This window comes from Ranitomeya imitator, chromosome 4, assembly GCF_032444005.1.
Source record: "Ranitomeya imitator isolate aRanImi1 chromosome 4, aRanImi1.pri, whole genome shotgun sequence".
Taxonomy (NCBI): domain Eukaryota; kingdom Metazoa; phylum Chordata; class Amphibia; order Anura; family Dendrobatidae; genus Ranitomeya; species Ranitomeya imitator.
In genome coordinates, this window is record NC_091285.1 from 705,788,160 (window position 1) to 705,800,865 (window position 12,706).

The 12,706-nt window shown below is 41.2% G+C and overlaps 1 protein-coding gene across 1 annotated transcript; it reads right to left on the reverse strand.

Annotated features, from left to right (window-relative positions):
- Positions 1-6,814: 6,814 nt before the first annotated feature.
- LOC138674826 (olfactory receptor 1496-like) lies at positions 6,815-11,342 on the reverse strand. Its single transcript, XM_069762642.1, has 2 exons — positions 11,135-11,342; positions 6,815-7,713 (listed from the first exon to the last, which is right to left on the reverse strand). The coding sequence occupies exons 1-2, from the start codon at positions 11,340-11,342 to the stop codon at positions 6,815-6,817; spliced, it is 1,107 nt and encodes a 368-aa protein (XP_069618743.1).
- Positions 11,343-12,706: the final 1,364 nt, after the last annotated feature.

Genomic DNA, 12,706 nt, shown 5'->3' on the forward strand with positions numbered 1-12,706 from the left:
GCGGAATGTAAACCGCTGCGTTTTCGTGCAGTTTTTCTGCAGCATGTGTACAGCGATTTTTGTTTCCCATAGGTTTGCATTGAACTGTAAACTCATGGGAAACTGCTGCGGATCCGCAGCGTTTTCCGCAGCGTGTGCACATACCTTTAGAATTAGGCTATGTGCACACGGTGCGGATTGGCCGCTGCGGATCCGCAGCAGAGTTCCATCAGGTTTACAGTACCATGTAAACATATGGAAAGCCAAATCCGCTGTGCCCATGGTGCGGAAAATACCGCGCGGGAACGCTGCGTTGTATTTTCCGCAGCATGTCAATTCTTTGTGCGGATTCCGCAGCGTTTTACACCTGTTCCTCAATAGGAATCCGCAGGTGAAATCCGGACAAAAAACACTGGAAATCCGCGGTAAATCCGCAGGTAAAACGCAGTGCCTTTTACCCGCGGATTTTTCAAAAATGGTGCTGAAAAATCTCATACGAATCCACAACGTTGGCACATAGCCTTAGGGCTAGGGTTGGGTTGGAATTAGGGTTGTGGTTAGGGTTAGGGGTGTGTTGGGGTTACGGGTGTGTTGGGGTTAGGGTTGTGATTAGGGTTACGGCTACAGTTGGGATTTGGGTTAGGGGTGTGTTGGGGTTAGTGTTGGAGCTAGAATTGAGGGAGTTCCACTGTTTAGGCACATCAGGGGTCTCCAAACGCAACATGGCGCCACCATTGATTCCAGCCAATCTTGTATTCAAAAAGTCAAATGGTGCTCCCTCACTTCCGAGCCCCGACGTGCACCCAAATAGTGGTTTACCCCCACATATGGGGTACCAGCATACTCAGGACAAACTGCGCAACAATTACTGGGGTCCAGTTTCTACTGTTACCCTTGAGAAAATAAAAAATTGCTTGCTAAAACATCATTTTTGAGGAAAGAAAAATGATTTTTTATTTTCACGGCTCTGCGTTGTAAACGTCTGTGAAGCACTTGGGGGTTCAAAGTGCTCACCACATATCTAGATAAGTTCCTTGGGGGGGTCTAGTTTCCAAAATGGGGTCACTTGTGGGGGGTTTCTACTGTTTAGGCACACCAGGGGCTCTGCAAACGCAACATGACGTCCGCAGACCATTCCATCAAAGTCTGCATTTCAAAAGTCACTACTTCCCTTCTGAGCCCCGACATGTGCCCAAACAGTGGTTTACCCCCACACATGGGGTATCAGCGTACTCAGGAGAAACTGGACAACAACTTTTGGGGTCCAATTTCTCCTGTAACCCTTGGGAAAATAAAAAATTCTGGGCTAAAAAATTATTTTTGAGGAAAGAAAACGTATTTATTATTTTCACTGCTCTGTGTTATAAACTTCTGTAAAGCACTTGGGGGTTGAAAGTGCTCACCACATATCTAGATAAGTTCCTTTGGGGGACTAGTTTCCAAAATGGGGTCACTTGTGTGGGGTTTCTACTGTTTAGGCACACCAGGGGCTCTGCAAAGGCAACGTGACGCCCGCAGACCATTCCATCAAAGTCTGCATTTCAAAAGTCACTACTTCCCTTCTGAGCCCCCACGTGTGCCCAAACAGTGGTTTACCCCCACACATGGGGTATCAGCTTACTCAGGAGAAACTGGACAACAACATTTGTGGTCCAATTTCTCCTGTAACCCTTGGGAAAATAAAAAATTCTGGGCTAAAAAATTATTTTTGAGGAAAGAAAACGTATTTATTATTTTCACTGCTCTGTGTTATGAACTTCTGTGAAGCACTTGGGGGTTCAAAGTGCTCACCTCACATCTAGATAAGTTCCTTTCGGGGTCTAGTTTCCAAAATGGGGTCACTTGTGGGGGGTTTCTACTGTTTAGCCACATCAGGGGCTCTGCAAACGCAACGTGACGCCCGAAGAGCCTTCCATCAAAGTCTGCATTTCAAAACGTCACTACTTCACTTCCGAGCCCCAGCATGTGCCTAACCAGTGGTTTACCCCCACATATTGGGTATCAGCGTACTCAGGAGAAACTGGTCAACAACTTTTGCGGTCAAATTTCTCCTGTTACCCTTGGGAAAATAAAAAATTGCGGGCTAAAAAATCATTTTTGAGAAAAGAATTTTTTTTTTAAATTTTCATGGCTCTGCGTTATAAACTTCTGTGAAGCACTTGAGGGTTCAAAGTGCTCACCACACATCTAGATTAGTTCCCTTGGGGGTCTAGTTTCCAAAATGGGGTCATTTGTGGGGGATCTCTAATGTTTAGGCACACAGGGGCTCTCCAAACGCGACATGGTGTCCGCTAATGATTGGAGCTAATTTTCCATTTAAAAAGCCAAATGGCGTGCCTTCCCTTCTGAGCCCTGCCGTGCGCCCAAACAGTGGTTTACCCCCACATATGGGGTATCGGCGTACTCAAGACAAACTGGAAAACAACATTTGGGGTCCAATTTCTCCTATTACCATTGGCAAAATAGGAAATTCCAGGCTAAAAATCATTTTTGAGAAAAGAAAAATTATTTTTTATTTTCATGGCCCTACATTATAAACTTCTGTGAAGCACCTTGGGGTTTAAAGTGCTCAGTATGCATCTAGATAAGTTCCTTGGGGGGTCTAGTTTCCAAAATGGGGTCACTTGTGGGGGAGCTCCATTGCATAGGCACACAGGGGCTCTCCAAATGCGACATGGTGTCCGCTAACAAATGGAGCTAATTTTCCATTCAAAAAGTCAAAAGGCGCGCCTTCCCTTCCGAGCCCTGCCGTGTGCCCAAACAGTGGTTTACCCCCACATATGAGGTATCGGCGTACTCGGGAGAAATTGCTCAACAAATTTTAGGATCCATTCTATCCTATTGCCCATGTAAAAATGAAAAAATTGAGGCGAAAGAATTTTTTTGTGAAAAAAAAGTACTTTTTCATTTTTACGGATCAATTTGTGAAGCACCTGAGGGTTTAAAGTGCTCACTAGGCATCTAGATAAGTTCCTTGGGGGGTCCAGTTTCCAAAATGGGGTCACTTGTGGGGGAGCTCCAATGTTTAAGCACACAGGGTCTCTCCAAACGCGACATAGTGTCCGCTAACGATGGAGATAATTTTCCATTCAAAAAGTCAAATGGCGCTCCTTCCCTTCCGAGCCTTACCATGTGCCCAAACAGTGGTTTACCCCCACATGTGAGGTATCGGTGTACTCAGGAGAAATTGCCAAACAAATTTTATGATCCATTTTATCCTGTTGTCCATGTGAAAATGAAAAAATTGAGGCTAAAAGAATTTTTTTTGTGAAAAAATAGTACTTTTTCATTTTTACGGATCAATTTGTGAAGCAGTTGGGGGTTTAAAGGGCTCACTATGCATCTAGATAAGTTCCTTGGGGCGTCTAGTTTCCAAAATGGGGTCACTTGTGGGGGAGCTCCAATTTTTAGGCACACGGGGGCTCTCCAAACTTGACATGGTGTCCGCAAAAGAGTGCAGCCAATTTTTCATTCAAAAAGTCAAATGGCGCTCCTTCCCTTCCAAGCCCTGCCGTGCGCCCAAACAGTGGCTTACCCCCACATATGAGGTATCAGCGTACTCAAGACAAATTGGACAACAACTTTCTTGGTTCAGTTTCTCCTTTTACCATTGGGAAAATAAAAAAATTGTTGCTGAAAAATCATTTTTGTGACTAAAAAGTTAAATGTTCATTTTTTCCTTCCATGTTGCTTCTGCTGCTGTGAAGCACCTGAAGGGTTAATAAACTTCTGGAATGTGGTTCTGTGCACCTTGAGGAGTGCAGTTTTTAGAATGGTGTCACTTTTGGGTATTTTCAGCCATATAGACCCCTCAAACTGACTTCAAATGTGAGGTGGTCCCTAAAAAAAATGGTTTTGTAAATTTCGTTGTAAAAATGAGAAATCGCTGGTCAAATTTTAACCCTTATAACTTCCTAGCAAAAAAAAATGTTGTTTCCAAAATTGTGCTGATGTAAAGTAGACGTGTGGGAAATGTTATTTATTAACTATTTTGTGTCACATACCTCTCTGGTTTAACAGAATAAAAATTCAAAATGTGAAAATTGCGAAATTTTCAAAATTTTCGCCAAATTTCCGTTTTTATCACAAATAAACACATAATTTATTGACCTAAATTTACCACTAACATGAAGCCCAATATGTCACGAAAAAACAATCTCAGAACCGCTAGGATCCATTGAAGCGTTCCTGAGTTATTACCTCATAAAGGGACACTGGTCAGAATTGCAAAAAACGGCAAGGTCTTTAAGGTCAAAATAGGCTGGGTTATGAAGGGGTTAACAGGGAGATCACAAATCCCACCTTAGCCCGTTCAGATGGGAAACCTGAAACCAGTAGCTTTAACTGTATAGCACACTGGTTCACAAATCTTCTACACATTTAACTGTCACCCGTGAACTTATCGGACTGAGGGGGATGAGGGACGGAACAGAGGTAGCAGCGGACAAACAAGATGCAGCTTTAGAGGCTGCATGAGCCGCTACCACAGTAACATCCACAGCTGAGGTCTCTGGCTCAAGAGCAGATAACCTGCTCTCCAGCTGCTGAATGTACCACTGTAAGGCTACGTTCACATTAGCGTTTCCCGACGCAGCGTTAGGAAACGCTGCGGCGACGCATGCGTCATGCGCCCCTATATTTAACATGGGGGGCGCATGGACATGCGTTGTGCTGCGTTTTGCGACGCATGCGTTTTTTTGGCCGCAAGCGTGAAGCGCAGAAAATGCAGCAAGTTGCATTTTTGTGCGTCCCAATTTTGGCAAAAAAGGACGCATGCGTCGCAAAACGCAGCGTTTTAGCGTGCATTTTGTTGCGTTTTTGTTTGCATTGTGCGGTGCGTCGCCGACGCAGCCCCGCACAACGCAAATGTGAACGTAGCCTAAGTGCTAAATATAAAGAAAGATGAAGTGCAATCGCAACCCGGGGTCCACCGTGCGGAGAAGTAAAACCACAGCTAGCGAACAAGGTGAAAGCAAGCGGCAAGCAGTCTAGAAAGCATACGGGGTTAAATGTCAACCTGTGAGAACAGAAAGTAATTTCCCTGCTCTGGTAGCTTCACGGATCGGTAGAAATGGAATGGCGCAGCTAGATGTCATGCTAGTGGAAATGGCGCTATGTGAAATCCCCTGTTACTTACACAGGTGAGTGTTACCTTCTCAGGGGCAAGCAAACAGGTAGTGGACACAGACACAGAGTATGGACATGCATGAAATCCTCTCCAGAGGTGCCGGAACTATAAAAAAGGCTGTATGCCCGCCCTGTACACATGCGCAAACTCCTCTCCAGAGAAGCCAGAATTCTAAAGGCTATACACTTGCCCTGAGCACACACAAACTAGTCTACACTACCATAGTGTTCCACACATGCATGTAACATAAATGATCTTTGCACACCGATGGATGCGCCAAAGATCCTTTTATAGATTGTGCCAACCAGACAGGACCTTGCTCGCGGGCCAATTCGGAGCAGGCACAGGACCTGAGTAGCTGACGGTTGACCACCAATGAGAAGTCGCCTCACGAGCATGCTCATTGGAGTAATTTCTAGACTTAAATCCAGGAACGTCTGCTCACTGCAACCTATTGCTAGTAACTATAGCTGTAACTGGAGAGCCAGCAGTAACTAGATGAACAGCATGAGTCTGAGCAAGACACTGAGACCGACATCTCTGATGAGCAGGCTCCACTGCCGTCGAAGAAGAATGGGAGACCGCAGAGGGAGGCAAGGCTTGGGATCCACCTCATGCAGTAGGAGAATCTGGGCACCTAAAATAGTGTATGGGTGAGAAATGTAACCCAGCAAAACTTTTAAATGCTTTGGAGTATTTTGTACCATAAAAATGTATGCCAGACAACAGAATACTGGTTAGCTGAGAAATTTAGCCCAGCAATATTTTGAATGCTTTTTTGGAGTGATAGTTATTATAGTAATGTATGCCAGACCACAGAATATTCCATGAGTAAGTTTTTTAATCCAGAAAAAAGTCAACACTTTTTTTTTTATAAAACCTAAATGTTCCACAAAATATGTAATACTCAATGGATCACACAATACATTGAACTTTTCCACACACACACAAACAAAATGCCAAAGCTATATATTCTGCAAGAGATTGCACAACCTTAATCCTTGTCTACAGACTGGATCCTGTCACTCTCCCTGCTCCCGTGACTCTCTATCTCCCTCCCTAGGCTCAATGCAGGGTGTATGTGCTGCAAACAATTAGAATGGCATTTATTATGATTGTTCAGCTTCAGCACCATTATTAACACCACAGGCCTCTGATTTGCTCACACAAGCCTAGATACTCGCTCCCTCCAATACATTGTGTCACAGTGCTGTGCAATGGTGTCAGTGTGCCGAGCCAGTTGGTGCCTGTGTTTGCCATAACCCCTGATGATGTCACATGCCAGCCAATCACAGTAGTGCCACAACCAAGATGGCTAAAGCATAATAGTGATGAACAGGCAATCCCCGCATGCTTATTGGCTGTGACATGCGATGTCGGGGTTTGAGTTTTAAATCGAGTCCCGGCCAGGGCTCGCAAAGTATCGGATACATCGAAGCACCGTGATACTCGCGTAATATCCGAGTATCACCTAGCACATTTACTCATCAATACTTTTAAAAATGTGTGAATCTACTTATTGCTACTTTTCCTGCTCCTTCTTTTTTGCCACAGCCGAGGGCCTAGTTGGTTCATTCCTTAAATTGCTACTTTATAGACAAAACTCTTCCATAAAAGTATGCTATATAATAAATGAGAATGAAAAAGTCCATCTGTTTCCAATAATGAGAAAATTATTTTTTAACCATATAATTTATCTCTAGAATATCATATTGTTGTTAAATTTGCACATTTCTTTATCATTTCCCGTAGAGATTTTTTGATGTCCTTATTCCTCAGACTGTAGATAATGGGGTTGATCAACGGGGTGAATACAGTATATAGAAGTGATAGGAGTTTACTAAAGTTTAAGGTCTCTTCTCCTTTAGGAAACAGATAAACACTTAATAGCGTGAAGTAGAAGATGGAGACTACAATGAGGTGGGAGCTACAGGTGGAGAAGGCTTTCTGTCTACTGATGTTGGACTGGAACTGTAAGATAGTGACAATTATATTAATGTAAGATATTATAATCACTGTGAGAGGGATGAAGAGGACCGGGAAACACATTATGAAGACCTCCAACTCAATAGCGTAAGTGCTAGAGCAGGCTCCTTCAAGTAAAGGAACAAGATCACAGAAAAAATGGTCAATGATATTCGGTCCACAAAACATCAGCATCGATATTGTTATACAGTCCATCAGTGCAACAGAAAAACTCAACATCCAACACATGGCAGCCATTATGGCACAGTGGTCACTTGTCATTGTAGATGTGTAACGGAGGGGATTACAGATGGCCACATATCTGTCGTAGGACATCACTGTGAGGAGGAAACATTCAAATACTCCCGAGGCACTAAAAAAATAAAACTGAGTGATACAACCATTAACAGTAATGGATGCCCCATTATTCAGGAGGATTTGGAAAGTGTTGGGGACAATATCTGTGGTCAATATGATGTCACTGATGGACAGTTGTGAGATGAAGAAGTACATTGGAGTGTGGAGGTTCTTGCTGGTGGACACCAGGGCGATGATCAGGAGGTTCACACATATTGTTGCACAGTAAAGCATCAGGAGAAAACAGAAGAAGAAATAAGTTAAGTGTTGGTCATTTTGAAATCCTAGGAGGAAAAATTCCACAGTCAGATTGTTCATCTGAAGAAAGATTAAAAAATATATATTAAGTAAAGAGTGCAAGACTAGGAACACTGTAAATTTGAGAGAATAAAACTAAGTGAAGATATCTTTTTGTGAGTAGGTGAGTGAAGCGGCATCTCCATCACAGAAAGTGGTTTCATTTTGCTAAAATCTATCATGTTTTGTTCCTCTGTTCCCACCAAAGATCCTGAGTATTAATGGGCTACGTTGTATTTCACTGCAGAGTGAGTGACAAAGGCGGTGACAGGGTTAATATTAGGGGGTTTCAACTATATTTAAGCTGCCGTACTTTCTCTTACACACAAGTATTGGTTTCAGGATTTTTCTTTAGTACCAAAATAAGGGAGGGGGTTATTAACTTGCCCTCCTTGTTTTCAATGTGAAAGGAGTAAAAAATGCTGCTTTTAAGGTTTAGATACTGCAGTATTTGATCCCGATTAACTGGAACTCGCCAACAATACCCACGAGCCAACAACTGTATTCAAAAATTGATCAATTATTTCAGGTTGAGGAGTTGGCGGCAAGGGTTAACCACACCGTCACTGCATTCTTTAACGTTTGGGCACCAGGGACCCATTTTAGGTCTCAGTCAACCTATCTTGCGACAATCTCAACATAATCGCATCCCATACCAGCGTGTCTCCCCCCTTCCCCGTCTCTCCTCCCCCCCTCCTCCCTCTCTATCTCCTTTTATCCTCCAACTAGAGGCCTTTTTTTTCTACTTCTTCTCCTCTCTCAATTTGATGATTTAAAATGTTTTTTAAACAAGAAGTTATCTGTAATATATGATAATGCAGGTTTAGATGGAATAATACCCGATATATGAGGATTGTTACGCCTGTATTTCTTTTAGTTGACTACAACCTGTTACAGTTGTTTTCATGAAAAAGTTTGAAACATGTTGTTTTTTTCCTAATAAAAAGAACATTGAAAGAAAGATACTGCAGTATAACACAGATCAATCAATTCAGTCACACTGACTATGCAGGTCCAGCACTTCCCTTTCACTTGAATCGGTGGCTTATTCACAGACTTAGACTACCGCTCCCATTTTCAGTGTTCTGCAGCAATGCATTAGTATAACATAATCAGATCTAGTCCATTTTCTATCACTAAATGTAATGAACTTTGCACTCTGAACTGTAAACTGTAAAATCCTGAATTGGCACTGCTTGGTTGGCAACCATCAACTACTCAGTAAACTAACTATGCCCTGTTTTCTTCTTCCAAATATTACTCTGAATCCGCACCCTACTATTCATCTGTCTCCACACCCTCCATGCACACGATAACTGCACTTGATACTTCACTATTGCACTTAAACACACGGGCTGATGACCGGATCATGCAGCTTTATATGAAAATCCCTATTTATTATAATTGTCAGACCTGAAATAACAATCACTTTTCACCTATTGTGTCCCCCCATTTCCTTGTAGACTGTAAGTAGTGTTGAGCATTCCGATACCGCAAGTATCGGGTATCGGCCGATATTTGCGGTATCGGAATTCTGATACCGAGTTCCAATATTTTTGCGATATCGGGAATCGGTATCAAGATGAATATTCATGTGTAAAATAAAGAATTAAAAAAAAAATATTGAGATGCTCACCCTCGGACGCGCCCTGGTTGTAACCGCTGCAACCGGCAGCCTCCCATCCTAAGAATGAGCGAGTGAAGGACCTGCGATGACGTCGCGGCTTGTGATTGGTCGCGTGAGCGGTCACATGAGCGGTCACGTGACCAATCACAAGCCGCGACGTCATCGAAGGTCCTTCACCCTGCATTCTTAGGAACGGAGGCTGCCGGTTACACCGCTAAGGTCCATGGTCCGCCGGAGGGGTGAGTATATCGACATTTTTTTATTTTTATTCTTTTTTTTTTACATGAATATGGATCCCAGGGCCTGAAGGAGAGTTTCCTCTCCTTCAGACCCTGGGAACCATTCCAGGATACATTCCGATATTTGTGTCCCATTGACTTGTATTGGTATCGGATATAGGTATCGGCGATATCCGATATTTTTCAGATATCGGCCAATACAATCCAATACCGATACTTTCAAATATCGGAAGATATCCCTCAACACTAATTGTAAGCTTGCGAGCGGGGACCTCACCCCTAATGTCACTGTTTAAATTGTCTTAACTCGTACCGAATTTATTGTTTGTACATGTCCCTGCATAATTGTAAAGTGCTGCGGAATATGTTGGCGCTATATAAATAAAAATTATTATTATTGTTATTATTATTATTATCTCTTATACTGGCTGTGATAATCCTCAGTGATTGCCTGCTTTAGACTATGTAATGCGATAGCTGCAAGACATTATGAGGAAGCCTGTGTGGCTGCACTTGAAGTCATTTTTCTTTTATTTGTTAATGAGCTTTATAATTGAATCGTAAAACAACATTTGAATTTGTGGAAATTCTACTTGAGTTCAATCCACAGTTAATAAATACACGATAAAATATCATCTGTTTAATAGTAATGAATATGGCTAATTGTAGAGACTTAATGGGAAACATTACTCAACATGGTGACTAAATGTCACGGTGTATGAAAACCTTTACATAACTGAAAATGACTATATGAAATATATGTCTCCATTAAACTTGACTTTTCTATCTGTGATCAGAAACACTAATGCGCACAAACGAATGTTCAGTTCTAAACTTGGTCTGAACTCATTTCCCTCTAACTCCTCATCCAAGTACGAAACTGCACATCAGATATTTTACCACGGCCCATCAGCTCTCCCACCTCCAGCTATAAGGCTGTGTGCACACGTTGCTGATTTTTCGCGGTTTTCTCGCGTTTTTTCATGATTTTCCACGAAAAAACCGCATCGCGGTAAAAAACGCAGCATGTTTATTAATTTTGCGGATTTTTTCACGGATTTCCCACTATATAATGCATTGGGAAATGTCCAGAAAAATCCGCAAAATAAACGCGGCAAAAACGCGGCAAAAACGCGCAAAAACGCATGCAGATTTCTTGCAGAAAATTTCAGGAGCGCGTGCACATAGCTTAAAGGTGTTATACAACCTCTCTTCTAACTTTTCTGCCATTTATTCATCAGCGTCTCCACCACCCTCAATTTTACACCTTCGTTGACGGCTACGTAACCAGGAAATATGATATTAGACGGCCTGATTCATCAAACCTTTAACTCCAGACTTCTGGTGTACAAAGATGTGAAAAGTCATAAAGTTTTGGAGCAATGTGAAATTGCACAAAACATTTGCAACTTTTTCACGTTCTCATGTCATTTTCGGCCAGCTCTGACAGCGTAGGCGGACCTGGGGTGAGACATTGGTGTGGCCACCCCTGTTTGCCAAATTAATGACATGGGGTGGTATTCGATACTCCACAACTCTTACTTCCGCTATTGATTGGAGTATGATTCATGGCGGGGCACACGCAGATGCGCACACCACTTTTCAGATGCACCCGACTCATTAATATGTGCTTGTCTCTTAATGAATCAAGATTATATGACTCCAACATGCTCCTCATCAAGACCGGCGTGGAAACTTCCAATCTTAATGAATCTGCAGCAAATTTTATACAAAACTCTTCATAAGCCATGCCGTCTCCTTATGTATCATCTATTAGAAACTTCTGAAAACCATGGAATTTAAAAAGCACAAATTAAATAATAATAATATTAACAGCAACAACAAATATAAATAATATTCATTATTTTAAAATATCTAATTATATGCTAGATATTATATTATGTGAAATTATAATATATTATACACTGGGGAACACAATTTTTTAAGAGTTAGGTCAGACAACTGTTCTTAATTAATTTTTGGATGCTGAATCCAGAAATGATCTCAGTTTTTCTCTATCACGTCAAGTTTTTGAACTATAGGATTTTTGTCTTCTCAAAACTATGTAAACTACTGTACCTAAAAAGTGTTGTTTTTTTTTAAATAGTACAAATATGAACAAAAAATGAAATATATAAGAAATAGGCATGACAAAGTTGTGACTACTCTTACAAGTTGCCACGTAGCTCTATGTGAGTCGAAATGTAATCAGATAACAAGTCTTATTACAGATATCAGTGCAATTGTGCTTCTCTGGCAGGTAAGTTGTGTAGGAAAAACTTGACGTGCTAGAAAAAAACTGACTACATTTTTGGAATCAGCATGCCAATTTTAGTATAAATCAGCTCAAAAACCTAACTCAACAGAAAATGTTTTTTAAATTGTTCCCTTACTGAAATAATGACTTTGGGGTTATCATTGGCTGTAAGCCATAATCATCAACATTAACTGAAATAAACCCATGAAATAGATCACTCTGTGTGTAATGACTCTATAGAATAGAGGAGTTTTACTTTTTGTATTGAAGAACTGAAATAAAGTAACTTTTTGATGATATTCTGATTTTGTGAGAAGCACCTGCATTATTATAAAATATATAAATATATATATATTAGACATTATAGAATAATCCCAATATAAAAACACTATTACTTCTACTCTAATTAGTAATAATAATAATAATAATATTAGCAGTTGCACAAAATAATATCTAAACTCAAAAATTCAAATTCAAACTCTATGACACACACCAGCACCTGTGGTACCAATGGTCATGACCACACTGGGTGCTATCCTCAAAATCCACGGGATGTCCTTGCAACAAGTCAATGCTGACAACTGCAGAAAGTAGCTCTGCTCAGGTCTGACCGAATCTTATGCTGATACATTACAGCATCTTAGGTACTTGGAAAGAACTCGATATGTAATGAAGCTCAACCACAAGTAGTGATCTGACAGTTGTGATTTGTGATAGATAAATAATAATAACAATAATACAGCAACGACCAGTTGGAAAAACAAAAAAACAACATTAGTGTAAGATTTCTCACAATGGAAATATTTTTTACGTAAGATGTGATCATTTCCCACATATTCAATCTTTTATTAATTAGA